A 15,898-nucleotide genomic window follows, 5' to 3' on the forward strand; every position below is an offset into this window, starting at 1 on the left:
CCATCACTGTTCCGCATTTTTAATGCATTTTTTGCTCGGTTTATATAAGGGAAGTAACTCTCTAAAAATGCTTATATAGTTATTTCCCTTACAAACCCGAGCAACGCCGGGCGATACTGCTAATAAAATTAAAAGAATGGAACCAAATCTTTGTTAAAACAAATGAATCCAGCCTATGAATCCTTTTAAACTGATGAGTCATTGTACTCATTGATCTGTTCCAACATATAACTTACAGGGACTGAAAAAATACTACGTTCACATCCATCTGAAAAGTTTGCACTGTAATCAGGCATTTCATTTAAAGATTCCATTTTCTTAGGGCAAATATATTTGTCTTCAAACCAATTGGAATTATTTTCTTCAAATGTGGCAGCATTCTTAATTGTGTTTGTCAAAGAGTTAAATTTATGATTGAGCTTGTTACTCTTGACACGAATAGCAAGCTCTTGATGCACTCTTGATCGATGGATTTTTTTAATAAGTGAGTTCAACTCTTTTGTAAGAGTGTAACACTTGATTGAAGGTAATTCACTGCTGATACTGGAGATTGGTACCTGAGGAAACTTACAAATGATAAGTTTGTTGCTTGCATTAAGTTCTCTAAGAAGGGAAACTGTCAAAAAATTTTAAAAATTTATGTAATCTTGGTTGCTTTTCCATGCCTGAATTCTTTTGTGAAGAGCTTTGGAGTAAACAAGAATTATAAAATCAGACTTTTGAATTTCTAAACTCAGTCTTAATGGATCACCACCTTTCACTAGCCGAGCAGCAACTTCTAGTTTACATTTACTCTTATTCATGAAAGATATAAACTTATCAATGGCTTCACAGTGGTAAGTATGGTCCTCTGTATAAAATAACAGCCCTCTTTTCTCTTGGAGTGTTCCTGAAAATATAAATTCACACAATCAATAATAAAATATCAACAATATATGAGAATTAAAGGTGTGAAATTCTTTAACTACATACAAGATCAACAGAATTAATCATACCATTTTAAATGGCCCAGAAAAATAAAATTCCAAAACCAGCCACAATAAAACTTGAATTCAGAAAAGTGAGATTTCAAAATAGATATAATCATCTACAGAGGAAGTAAAGAAGTTATGTGATCACTTGACATGCAAGAACTTTTAAATGTGACCTTAAAAAATGTGGCTGTGTAATCTTAATCTGATATCAGTTATTAAAACAAAGGTTATTGAATTTCTAGAGAAATAGCTCATTCCTAATAATAATAACTCTAAGCCATGTTCAAAGACACTTCACTTTACTAACTTAGTCACCAACTTCTTAAATTGATCTTTTTATGTGTTTCAGTTATTGGACTGTGGCCATGCTGGGGCAGTGCCCAATAGTTATTTTTTAAGTCTGGTACTTATTCTATCAGTCTCTCTTGCCACACAGCTATATTATAAGGATGGAGACAAACCAACACCAGTTCTCAAGAGATGGAGGGGAACAAACAAAAATACACACGCACTGTCGATTTCTTATAATTTCAATCTTCCAAATGTACTCAGAAGGCCTTGGTTGGCCAAAGGCTACAGTAGAAGACATTTGAACAACAAGTCACACAGTAGGACTGAACCTAAGATCACATTGTTTGGAAGCAAGCTTATATATCAATAAAAATATTCTCACATTCACACACACATATAAATAATGATAAGACAGGCTGTAAACTTTCATTCATCGGAGAATCTAGGCTGTTTTATTTCACTGAACATTTCTGTGAATCTGTTGTAGTCCACCTAGCTGTAATAAGTATCTAATAAACCAATATCACAATTAGTTATAGTAGTATTACTATTACTGTCATGATTATTACAATCTCTGTTGATATATAATTATTACTTTGTCACCTATTATTGCTAATATAATCCTACTGCTGTTATAACTAGTACCACCAGCACTTCTTATTTTGATATTAGCAACCACAAGCTCTATCAATCATTCATTCTTCACATATATTCTAACAACCTTTACCTATCTTTCTTCATCCTTCTGTCTCTATGCTTTCTTCTATATTACCTTCTGGAACATGTTACCTTGAAGGTACACTCAAGTACCTCATCACCACAATCTCTCTTTTGGCACCATTCCCTGTAACCCACCTACCCTTATATGATATTGGGAAGCCTTGAATCTCCCCAACAGCAATAAACTTTTCTGGTTTTTCCCATCATATTTGAACCTCACATAAAACCAACTCATACTCTGATACTCTCTCTCTCAGTCTTGCAGATTACAAGGCAACATCACTAATGCTGGTGCCACCAGTACATATTTTCAAGTAGATGGCATAAAGAAGGCAATCCAGCCACAAGAACAATTGGAGAGAGATGTGATCCTCCAGTCTGTTGGATCTTGCTGAAATGATCAATTCATGCCAGCATGGCAAGCGGACATGTTATGACCATAATATTAAAGACTGCTTTAAAGATCGATGAGTTACCTCTTCTAGGTTCAGTAAAAAAGGCAGAGATAACAATGTTCTAGGATGCCCAGGAGGCTCCCTAGAAGTAGCAGATAGTTTCTGTTATCTAGGTAACCTAATTATCAGTGGAAGCAATGGAAGTATAGGATAAGGAGCAGTTAGAGAAAATTTAGAGAACTTTTAACTCTTTTAGTAACAAAAGTCCTCTCTCCCAGAGTGAAAGGCAGATTGTATGATGCCTGTGTATGAAACAGCAATGCTTTATGGTTGTGAAACTTGTTCTAAGAATTCAGAAGATATGTAAAGACTAGAGAGAAATAAAACTAACATGCTATGATGGACGGGTAATGTTAGTGTGCGTGTGCAACAAAGTACGTATGTACTGAAAGAAAAAATGGGCATTAGAATCATCAGATTAGAATCATCAGATATTCTTGAACATATGCTGGGCAAGCCCCAGGTGTCTTTCATGGAGAGCATGGGGGCCATGGAATTGGTTCCTGAAATGAGGAGGGAACAAGGCTACTGGAGATCAGTGATGCAAATGACTTAATGATCTGCAACACCAACTTCAGAAAGCCAGCCAGTCACCTGATAACCTACAAATCTGGTGACCATGCTACACAGATTGATTACATTCTCACCAGAAAGTGGGATTCATGGCTGCTCATAAATGCAAAGACCTTCCCTGGAGAAGAATGTACCACACAGCATAGGTTACTCATTAGTTACTTCAAACTACTGGCACAAAGGATCCCAAGAAGCAACCAAGTTTCGAAAAAGAAGATATGGAAGCTTAAGGATCCTTTGAACAGTCAGAGATTTAAAGATGTCCTAAATGAAGCATTTAATGAGAAGGAGGAGGACTTGTAACATAGAGGATAACTGGAAGCTCCTACAAGACAACTTACTGAGAGCTACAAACAAAATTTGTGGCTAGTGCAAAGTGCCAAACAGGCCTAAGGTGATGTATGGTGGAACAGTGTAGCTGACAGGGCCATCAGAGCAAAGAAACAGGCTTGGAAGGATTGGAAGGGTGTTGGTAGCAAGGAGCTAGATCAGGCAGCTAGAACGGAAGCTAGGAAGCAGGTATATTTAGCCAGAGGTAGAGCAAAAAGGAAGAAGTTGACCAATGTTCTGCAGCATGAGGACCATCAGCTTCAAGTGTTTTGGTTTGCAAGACAGTGTGCCAGGGAAAATTATGATGTGGGAGAGAAGTGTGCTCACATGGATAATGGTTCACTTGCATTTAGTGACTCAGCAAAAAGAGGCTTGAAAGTGCCTCTATGAAAGGCTGCTAAGTGTAGAGAACTCATGGGAGGAGGAGAGTCTGCTTATGGATCCAACAGAGGGACTATCAATCCAAATAGACAGAAGCATTTTAGGCAAAAATATGAAAGATATGAAGATGGGGAAAGCCTTCGGCCCATCAGGAATCACCACTGAGATGCTTAAAATATCTGGTGGTGTGGGCTATGGTTTAGTTGCCCATATATTTAAGCAGGTAGTACACAAAAAAGACATACCCAATGGCTGGTGTAGCAGCACCATAGTCAACTGCTACAAGGTGACACCTTAGATAGAAATAATTACAAAGGCATCAAATCGTTGGAACAAGTGATGTAAGTCACGGAGAGGATCATAGCCCAACTAATTAGGGAGAGAATTGGTTTAGATGAGATGCAGCTTGGTTTTGTGCCAGGGAAAAGGCACCTCTGATGCTACATTTCCAGAGTGGCAGTTGCAGGTGAAGTACCTAGCCAAAGATAAACTTCTGTACTTGACTTTTGTTGACATGGAGAAAGCCTTTGACAGGATCTCCTGTTCCCTTATCTGGTGGTCAATGCAGAAACTAGGGATAGATGAGTGGTTGGTGAGAGTAGTACAAGCTATGTACAAGGATGCAGTCAGTAAGGTGAGGGTTGGCAACAAGTATAGCGATGAATTCAAGGTAGAAGTAAGAGTTCACCAAAGATCAGTCCTCCACCCACCTCTTGTTCATCATAGTCCTCCAGGCAATAACAGAGGAATTTAAGATGGACTGCCCCTAGGAGCTCCTCTGTGCTGAGGATCTTGTTCTTAAAGCTGAATCACTACCAGAACTAGAGAAGAAATTTCAGGCATGGAGGCAATGCCTAGAAGCAAAGGGCCTCAAATGTGTATAGATGAGGAGAGCTGTGTAAAGAAGTGCTGATCTCTAACTGTAGAGGGAACCTGTGGAAGAGGTAGACCCAGGAAGACATGGGACAAGGTGGTGAAGTATGATCTTCAAATGTTGGGCCACACAGAGGCAATGACTAGTGACCGAGACATTTGACAATATGCTATGCTTGAGAGGAACCATCAAGTCAAATGAAATCACAGTTATGGCCAATGCCGGAATCACATAACTGGTACCCATGTTGGTGACATGTAAAAAGCACCTTTCGAGTGTTGGGCCTCATGGAGGTAATGTGCAATGCTGGTGTCACATATCTAACACCTGTGCTGGTGTTGTATAACTAGCACCTGTGCCTTTCAAGAATCAGTCCTCACGGAGCAATGACAAATGACCAAGACCTTCAGCAATATGCCATGCTTGAGAAGAAGACCCATCAAGTTACATGAAATCCTAGTTGTGACAGCTACCAGTGTCATGCAACTGGCATCTATGCTAGTGGCACATAAAAGCACCCATTATACTCTCAGAGTGGTAGGCATTAGGAAGGGCATATAGCTGTAGAAACCATGCCAAATCAAACTGGAGTCTGGTGGAGACTCCAGCCTGCCAGCCCTGGTAAAACTGTCCAACCCATGCCAGCATGGACAATGGATGTTAAATGATGATGATGATGTTAATGATGATGATGATATTTACATTTCATTTGATTGCATTCACTTAACCTTTGCTAGTTCCAAATAGTTTTTTATGAAGAAACAGAAGATGAATATAATAATTTACTATACACAACTGTTATAAGATCACTATGGAATGATAAAAATTAATCACCGAATTTTGAACTTCAGCTCAGTATAGTTTTTTGATAGAGAATGTCTCTGCTCTGCTGTTATTTGCAAACACTGGAGGTTGTGGCGACTGGGGTTCTCTGCTATTTAAATAACACAAATGAATCTAACTAAATTTCAAACATTATCCACACAATGTGCCGAAAGAAACTACGATGGGGGCCCTCCAGGAGGTCCAGCATGAAGACCGTTTTCCCACACCCGGTCATTCCACAAATAATTGCAGAGTGGGGGCCCGGTGGAAAGAGTTGATGATACGAAGTATCAGTATAAGTTGAGCACTGAGACGAATCGGCCATCTTCGATGTTGAGCTGTGTGCCCATAATGATGTACAGGTAGACGTTCAATACACCCACGGCCTCTACCGCTTTCAGGATCTGGATGGTCACACCCTCGCTGGCATTCTCAATGCGCCGGCCACTGCCATGGAGCTGGTCATTGTCCGTGGTGTGGAGGTCATGCCAGAGGGTGAACTTGGAGGTCAAGAACTACCCCAAAGACATGTCTTTAAGAGCAAGGTCTTTCACGACCATGGCCACCTCGAGATGTCACTTGCAGCCGGCGGCAAAGAACATCTTTGCTTCGACCCACTGCTGGTATGCATGCAGGCCTTGGCTGTACAGCTTGTTGGGGACCCCCTCAATGGTAACTTCTACGTTGGTTATCTTGGGGTTGTAGAAGGCCTTGGTGCCCCGCTGAAAGGCTTGATGCACAGCAACATCCTCAAACAACAACAGAATGCCCTTCATCGAGCGAGCAGGCATGTTCAGGTTAACGTTCCACAAAGTGTTGCTCTTGTTGGTTGCAATTTTGCGGTACCGCAGTACACGGTCGTACAGGATGGCCAGGCAGCCACTGTACTGGTTGCGGATCATCCTTGCCAGTTCAGGGAGTGTGACCATGTCATACTCCAGGCAGATGTTTTCAATGGAGTAACTGGGGTTAGCATCTCCAGTGGCCTGGACCATGAGGGAGTAGTCGTTAAATGTCAACTCCTACTCGAGCCTATCACCAAGTGCTGACTGGTAGAAGGGCATATGGCTCTCTAGAAGCTTGAAGTCGAGGGGAATGTAGAAGTGGTTGCCATAGGCTTCTACAATGGCACCGTCAGCTCCACCTGAGACACCGTCCCCAGCACTCACTTGAAGTTTGGTGACGTTCCAGTTGATGAACACGATGTAGCCACAAAAAGGTATGTCGATAGCCGGAAGCCTCTCATAACCATGTGGGCTGAACGAAGTGGCACTCTTGGAACGGGCCAATATGAATGGTCATTCGGTGCTGGTGCTAATCTACCAATGCATGGCTACAACATGATGGCTGCAGGCAGGGTTCACCGAATGCGACTAACTGTAACCAGAGTTACCACTTCCCCGGGCACCATAGCAACGGTCAATATTGTGGTTAACGGGATAACATACATCATATGGGGTAACCTCAGACCAATACTCTGGTACTAATACATTTGGGACCCCACTATAGCTTGCCCAATGCGACCGAGTAAGCTTCAGGTCAGCTACGACCAACGCTGATGTCCTCACTGCGTTTTAATTGAACTCGACCTGTAGCTTTGCCATAGTTACTCCATAACATCATGAAGCAAGCAACTGCTCCACCAGCTGATAGCACATCAGTTAACAGCGAATCTGCTGGCAAGGCATACATCACACTAAGTTGTACGCCAACACTTTATCCACATCTGCCTTATCTCATTGATACTGCACAATCCCACTCGCTTCAAGAGGTCTCACAACTGGAAAAAGAACGACTTGAAGACGAGAGGGACAAACAGGGTCAACTGTACAAAAAATACTGCCATGGGGTCAATGTTGTCGATGGCGTTGACACAGTGTTGGGGATGGGCATCGGTGGTGTGGGCCTTCTGTCTACCATTATTGTGGCCCCAGTAGTCTTGGGCCTTGAAATTGCGGCCCTGGCATGTGGCAGCCTTGGAGTAATAGGCAAGTTTGTTGGCCACCGTCTCACAGTCAAAGCCAAAAAGCATAACGAGGTCAGACTCCTGGCAGAGAGCAAGCTGAATACCATCGCAGACCATGTCTCGAGTGCATTCATGGATGGTTGAATCTCAGATGAAGAGTTTCGCCTCATTCTTGGTGAGCTCAACAAGTATGATCAGATTAAGGCAGAGATCCAGGCTGGAGCTAAAAAAGCACATGCTTCAGTGAAACCTCCGGTGTTGGATGAAGAGATAAAAAACTCGCTTATTCAGAGAGGCTGGGATGAGGTCAGGGCCAGTTTCATAAAGAAGTTGGTTGCACCATAATCTGCTTTATGAGGCCAAAAAGAGCACCACACAGCCTGCTTCCATACACCGTTACTCTGTAACTATCACAGCTTTCAGCCACTTTTTTATTTATGTTCCCTTTGGGCCACCATACTGCTGTTATGACATCGTCATGTTTACTTCCTGGTTCAGCCATGTGCTATGACTACGTCATGTTTACATTCTGCCTTGTGCTATTATTTACTTCCTGTCCCACTTTGAAAAACCACAAGCATTTCACATAGCTGCATCAGCCTTCTAGAATGTATCGGAATATACATAGCTATGGATAGCAAAAAGGGCTGTTAAGTGGTGCTAAGTGCTGTTAAGGGCTGTTAAGTCTGTCGGTTTATATAAGCTGTAAATTAGTTGTCACACCTCCTAGACCGTGACAAGTTTCTATCAGCGTGACAGGAATATCATAGCATGACAAAAATGAATGTAGACAGACCAAAAAAGAGAGTTTTCTCGTTTTTGGAGCAAATAGTCAAAGAAACAAACGTGTCTAAAGGCAAAGCACGTCCGGAATTGGCCAGAAAACTGAATGAACGAACAAGACATCTACAGTAAAGGAGAAAACAGAGAGAGAGGCTGAAAAAATAGCAATGGACTTAGAAACCACGGAAGCTCAAATACAGCTGGTCAAGGAGGACATTCAAAGGCTAGAGTCTGTGGTAGAAGAAGGGACTGATGGTGAGGATGAGTAAATGCCTCATGCTTTCGGCTATTAGTCTCAACAGTCCTATATGTGGAACTCTGATTGCTCCCACTTGATGGCCTATTCATGTAATGGAATGGGTTCAGGCACACTGACACTACCAGGAGCCATTAATACCTGCCAGGTGTTCTGATGAGGCCTTACAGGCCGAAATGGCACAGAGGTGAGTCATTTATAGCTATTCTAGGGTTTGGGGTAAACCCTGGTTGTCGAGCTCCCCTGCTGTAAATATAAGCCCTTAGGCTGGCAAGGGGTCGTCCACCCTATGGCGAAGCTATAAGGCTCCTATTGGTACTCAGTATAGTATAGGGTTGGGATTACAAACGTGTATCATTGGGCTGGGGCCTGCCAGGGGTGTGGGGCGGGCCCTATCATGTGATCTGTCCCAGAACCCCCACTAGATGTATATCTGGCTCCAATCCCAGCTTCCTACGTAACTGAGCCTGGTGGACCCCACACAATTTATTGATGCACTGTTTCCCGCAGCGCTTGGTCCACCCAACGACCAACCACTCGCATCAATTGTACTCAATCATACTGTTGTTTATACATAAGGCAAGCATTTGTCTAAATAAAAAATCGAACAGAGTATAAGCAGCCTGAGGTTAGCTGGGGCTATGTGGAAAATGGGCTGGACCCTATCATGTGATCTGTCCCAGAACCCCCATTAGATATACTACTCTTGACTGGCTTTTATTAATGCCTCCAACATGAACGATATATTTAAAAATCATTTGCTAGCAATGGGTTTCTGTATTTGGCATAAACTATTTATGTGAAAAAAAAAGAAAATTTCAAAGATGAAATATATGAAATCTATATATAGGTCGATTTTAACAATGTTAATAAATGCAATCAGTTTCCATTTCAGGAATTACAAAATTTGAACCACAAATTAGCAATATTTTGCCTACTCACACCTAAAAAAATTCCCGTTCTCATTGACTGATTATACATGGATATGTATGTAAAGATATATAATTGTAGGATATCACTTTTTCTCTTATTCTTTCTTTTTCATTATCTCTCATAATACAGAATATAACTGAAACTATCATCCTTTTTTTCAGTGTTGCACAGTGAGATCTTTATGAATATTAATTGCGACTGTGTTTTTTCTTTGAAGCTAAAAATTGTCTTTTCTTGGGTGGATTTTCCACCTAGCTCCTAAACTATCAAAATGTTATATGAACAATTCAAATGCTAATAATACTTAACAGGTACAGCATTTTCCTTGTGAACTGTTAACAAGTCTTAAGTGCAGCCTGGCAATAACACTATTTAAATGTTACACCATATAAAACGAAAACAAGCTCACGATGTGATTTTACAAAACTATCATTTCTCATAACCCGTTAGCGCCCATGGTCCTTTTTTTTTTTTGGCCCAGAAGGATCACGCATCTGTAGTAAGAAACTTTGTAGCAGATATATTTTGAACAGAAATCAACTAGATTTGTTCTGTGGAAATTTTCTTCTGACGCTAAAATACAAGTTTAGACAAAGATTTTTTTCATTGACTAAGAAAATATTAACCGAAGCCATCCTAGTTTTCAACCAAAAATTGTTCTGAAATTTTAGTTCCTGGACACTCCAAAGTAGCTTATAAAAACCCAGGATTTCCAATATATTTTTAGTGACATCTAAGCTGCTACAGGAGAATTTGTCCTCACATCTGCATGTCTTGAAGTGGTGAATTATTTTTCAAACTCATGAAGTCGCCCTTGCATTATCTGTATTCTCCATCATGACCTTAAGTAATTTACCTAAATTCTTCGTGGAGCAGTTTGAAGAATTAGTTAAGAAATTTAATACTCGTCATTCTTCTAGACAAGTAAATTCTTAGAAGAAATTAGGAAAAGCCTTTTATCACCTGCCTTCTCGTAAATCTTAAAGTAAACTAAGGGAGAGCACCTGTTATATTTATAATACAGTTAAAACTATTGAATTTGAATTAAATAAAAATAACATTGAATAAAATCTTGCGAGTCAGATTTCTATAATTTCTTGAGTATTGGTTTGAAAACAACCTGCAGGTTACTCACAAATAATTTTAACCACAAAAAGAAAAAAAAAATAATCAGCAAAGAAGACAGGTTAAACATCATATTTCTGCAACACCTGTATTTTTCTGCGATATCTTTAGTCATCAAGACTGGAGCGTTTTTCAAATATTACACCTAGTGTCTGATGTATATTGTCAACACTGATGTCTCAATTTTCAGTACGGTGTGAAAATCTTGAGGGAAAGGATACACTCAGTTTCAATCAAAAACTTTTTGATAAGTAGTACTTATATCCAACCCATATTTGTATATAGTATAAACAATTGTTCTAACTGTCCAATAAAGTTAAGAAAATCTTTGAAAGTAATTTTGCTCAAATATAGCATGCTCTAAATGTTTGGTCCTAATATAAGGAGCATGGTCACTAGAACTCCATTTTTTCAATTTTCTATGGAAGTTGCATAAAAGAGAAAACAATCTGCAGAGATAAACTTTTTTATGCTGAAAACATTTTCTATGTATAGACAGCTGTGAAAAAAAAATTGTTCTTTTCTTTCTTTATTATTCTAATTTTAGTTTTATTTTCAGATGTTCTCCCATGGTTTTCTACCATTCAGTCAAGTCATTCTATTCAGTTCATGGTACAGTAAATTATGCAGAAGAAAATGAGTCTCCTAGTGATGAAAACTTTATTGATATTGTTGAACTTCCTCCACCAGTAAATGAACTGACTGATGAAGAAGACTTTGATGATGAGATTTTAGATGATGAGAACAGAAATCTAACCATTATCTTGTAGGATGTGCCAGAAAGTGTTGAGCTTCATCGGTATGATAATGAAGAAGTAACATAACCAAAAGGAAAAAAAAAAAGAAAAGCTCAGATTTCTCTTGGAAAAAGACTGATTTTTCCAAATTTGCATCACCAACTACTGATGGAGCAGATGATAGAATGAAATCAATGAAAGATAAAGTACTTGGCAAGAGCCAAGTTGAGATTTTTTAATCTCTGAATCAGAAGTTCAAGCAGTTTGGAATATTCTTTAAGAGGCTGTCAGTAGATGAAAACATAGTAAGATACTATGGAAGAAGCTATCTAAAACAATTTATAAGAGTAAGCCAATAAGATTTGGTTTCAAGAAGTGGGTGCTTTGTTGTGCCACTAGTGGCTATTATTTTAGAATGGATTTATATCAAGGAAAGCAAAAAAAAATCCTACTTCCAATACCAGGAATGATGACAGTCTAGGTTCAAGAGTGGTTTTATCAATGACCAATCACTTAGAGAACCCCAATGATCATGAAATTTATGTTAACTTTTTCTCAAGTTATAACTTTAGGAATCAGAATCATGGGTACAGTATATTCAAACAGAACATCCAGATGTCCCATGAAGGATAACAAATCCAGGAAAAAGGAAAATCATGGATCCTATGACTACAAATTTGAAGAAAAGGAAGAATTCTTTGTTTTGAAGTGGCATGACAACAGCATTTTCACAATTGCAAGCAATCATCAGTCTGCCACCCCTGTTGGAAATACTAAAAGATGGTCAACCAGCCATAGAAAAGAAATATTTGTTCCTCAGCCATTTCTCATAGCCAAGTATGACAAATATATGGGAGGTGTGGACCACTTAGACTGGCTTATCCAAAAGTATCACATCTCTGTTACATGTAAGAAGTGGTACTTTAGTCTATTCACAAATTTCCTAGACACTATAATAGTTAATTCTTGGATTGTACAGTTTTGCAAATGGAAATACTTTGACATTACTAGACATTACTAGATTTCAAGAGGTCAGTTACACAAGCTAAATAATCCAACACAAACATCAGATATTTAATGGATTACTATTTACAAACAGTAATAATAATTTCCTTCATCAAACATACATCAAAACATATACATATAAATAATGTCTCATATAAATATCCACAATTCATCATATTACAAAGGTGAAAGAACTAAATAGGAAATACATTTGTAAGTCTTGAATCCACATCAACATGGTCTTAGGTATTTAATTTGTGACAAAATAGGAACCACATCTACAAGAAATATTTCCTGAAATAGACTGGTGTCCTATATATGAGATTTAACTCATCTGCTTAAGACCATGTAATCAGGGCTAAGCTATCAGATATACAGATAATCTTGGTGATACTACTTGAGCATATGTCTGAACAAAGATTGCATACTCACGCTTGAAACAGTAAAAACTGAGAGCAAGAAGCAGAAGAATGATCATAGCACCAATAATAGCAAGGGATATGGTTAATTTAGAAGAGTTCTCTTTGTGTTTTGTTGATGTTTCATTGTTGTGCTTTGGTGATGGGGTTGTACATGGTGTACCAATCACTATAAAATAAAATAGAAATCAAAATTTTGTTATTTTGTCAAAGACAAATTTGGAAATACTTTTTAAAAATATCAATTTAACTTCAATAAACAAAAGTATTGTTAAATTGGTCCAATAGCTGTTAGTTTCAATTCATCATATATAGAGAGAGACGATTTGTCTGATAACTGACAAGTGGTTGTAACACAGCTAAAATCAACTTGCTGCAGGAATTCATGCTATGAAATTCAATGACTTCAATAATCCACTATCATTACTGACACACACATCTCTCTCTCATATAATTCATTTGAACTAAACGTTTCACCTGAAAGGTTTTCATCCTGAGGGTGTTCTTCAGTACTTCATCCTTCATCTTTCTGGGTCTCCCACTTCTATGTGTTCCATCCACTTTGAGAGATCAGCACTTCTTTATGGAGCTGTCGACATCCACCCACATCACATAATTGAACCAGTACAGTCTTCTCTCTTGCACACAGCAACTAATTCCTCTTATGCCTAACTTCTGTCTCAGAACACTAGCACTCCGTTAAACATGTACACTAACACTACACATCCAGCGGAGCATACTTGCCTCGTTCCTTTCTAACCTTTGCATGTCCTCTGCATTTAGGGCCTATGTCTCACTACCATGTAGAAATGCTGTCTGAAACCAAAGAACAAAAGGTAGTCAACACCAGAGCTGAAGACACCTCCAAAATGGGGAGGGGCCCCACATGTTGACAACGGTAGAGGAGTAAGGGCCGAAACCAGATGTGGTTCCTCTTGATGATGTCCTTAGCCATTGGATCCTATAAAGAATCTGTTGAGATAACGAACCATGAAACATGGTTGGAATTCCTCCATGGTTTTCCTTTCACTTGGAGTCAGTAACGTTTCATGGCCAACAGAGGTAGCAGCTCTCTGAATTTCTTCAATTCTATTCTTATTCTAGCTATCACTCACTCCATGCATCCTCCCCCACCATTAATTTGATCCCCTAGGTAGCAGAAATGATTTCCTACCACTAATGAACCACCAGAGCATTTGAGAGAATCAACTTCCTGAGTCTCTATAGTTTTTATAGATCCTGTGCATCTTCCACATATGAAAGCTATCTTCTCTGATAACCTTCTTATTAATCCACTGCACTGATTGTGTGTCCATAGCTTATACTGGGTACACCATATGGAATTCTTGCCTATGCCTTTCCTACGAATCAAACAGGGTCACCCACCTGACTTGGGCAGGATCCTGTCAGTATTCTTGCTTACTAGGACCTTAGATTTTGCTATGTTAACTTTAAGGCCACACCTGGAATTTCTCATCTAGCTTTGATATGAAATCCACTACAAGAGCAAGACCATCAGCATATAGTAGTTCCCAGGGTCTGCTTGGCTTGAATTCCTCTGTTATGGCCTGAAGGACAATGATGAAAAGGAGGAGACTAAGGATTGAGCCTTGATGAGCCCCTACCTTTGAACTAAATTCTTTACTGTACTCTTGGTTAATTCTCACCTTACTAACAGCCCCTTTGTACATGGCCTGTACAGCTTTCATCAGCCTCATCAGAGTCCACCACATCACACAGTGGGGCACTTGATCAAAGGCTTTCTCTAGATCAACAAATTCCAAGTATAATGGTTTATTCTTAGCTAAGTACTTCTCTTGAAGTTGCCAGACTGAAAATAGCATCAGTAGTGCTTCTTTCCCAGACAAAGCTGAACTGCATTTCGTCTAGCCTATGTCTGCTCCTAATTGATTGGGCTATAACTCTCTCTGTAATTTTCATCACCAGATCTAGGAGTTTGATGCCTCTGTAATTGCTTCTATTTAGTGCATTGACCTTACTCTTGTAGCAGTTAACAATTATGCAGCTATGCCAGTCACTGGGTATTACAACTTCCTGAATGACCGGATCAATTATGTGGGTGACCAGCCCATATCCTACCTGACTGGATATTTTAAGCATCTCAGCTGTGAATCTGGATGAACCAAGGGCTTTCCAGATTTTCAAGTTTTCAATTGCAATATGTACCATACAGCCGTCCACTAGATCTCTCTATTGGGTTTAAATGAGGAAGACTCCCTTTATCCCATTCATTCTCTACATTCAACAGTCTTGCATAGTAACTTTTCCATGCTTCTTTCTTGTCCACATCATTAAGTGCAAGCATACCATTATCCATCTGCACACACTCCTCTCCTACAATATCTCAATTCTCACTGACACACTGTCTGGAAATCTGGAAAACTGATCTTCATGCTGTAGGACTTTGGCAAACCTCTTCCTTTATGCTGAATAGACCTGGCATCTAGCCTCCTTTTTAGCTTTCTGATAAGATTTTTTCATACCCTATTTTCCACTCTTTCCAGGCTTGTCTTTTCTCTTTTATGGCTCTGTTAATGTCACTAGCCCTTAGTAGATTGTCCCCTAAGAACTTCCAGTTGTCCTCTACATCATATGTCTCTATCTCTCCTTCCTTCTCATCATAGGCGTCATTGAGGACATCTCTAAATCTCTACCTACTTGAGGGATCCTTGAGCTTCCACAGCCACCTTTTCCATGCTGGATTGCATCTCAGAATCTTTCTGGCCCAAAACCTGAGGTCACTCATCACTAGCTTATTTTGAGTTGTACATTTTGCATTTATGGGCATATATCTATCCATGTGTTTGGTGGGGATGTAGTCAATCTGGCTACTGTATCCTCCTTATAAAGCAACCCTTTATTTGAAAATAATATTCAATCACTATTTTCAAATTGTGACCTCACTGTCTGTTTTATCTACCACTACTATCTGCTGCTCATCAGAACTGGCTGGCTACCCATCATCCTAATTCCTCCCATTATATATACTGTCTTATTTCCCATACATCCATTAAGCACCTTACTCATTACTTCAACCATCATGCAACTATATTACTCTGAAGCTCCCACAGATCTTATATCCATTCCCCATCAACCTTTGATGCTGATTCCCAAACATTTTATGCAAAATACACAACATATAATCTGCATTTTAATAATGATTTTTCTTGGGCATTATTTTAGTTTTGCTTACCTGTAAAATTATTGGTCTTTGACCGATTACATGTGTT

General features: G+C 39.4%; 1 protein-coding gene across 1 annotated transcript in view; it reads right to left on the reverse strand.

Annotated features, from left to right (window-relative positions):
• Positions 1-280: 280 nt before the first annotated feature.
• LOC115216983 overlaps positions 281-15,898 on the reverse strand; it is a 51,366-nt gene continuing 35,748 nt past the window's right edge. Inside the window, exons 5-7 of the mRNA XM_036507697.1 lie at positions 15,862-15,898; positions 12,661-12,816; positions 281-889 (exon numbers count right to left, since the gene is read on the reverse strand). The exon at positions 15,862-15,898 is cut by the window's right edge and continues 66 nt beyond it. Coding sequence (XP_036363590.1) covers positions 630-889; positions 12,661-12,816; positions 15,862-15,898 — 453 coding nt within the window. The 3' untranslated portion in view covers positions 281-629. The remainder of the gene's footprint in view (positions 890-12,660; positions 12,817-15,861) is intronic.

The sequence above is a fragment of the Octopus sinensis genome, linkage group LG11, assembly GCF_006345805.1.
Source record: "Octopus sinensis linkage group LG11, ASM634580v1, whole genome shotgun sequence".
Classification (NCBI taxonomy): domain Eukaryota; kingdom Metazoa; phylum Mollusca; class Cephalopoda; order Octopoda; family Octopodidae; genus Octopus; species Octopus sinensis.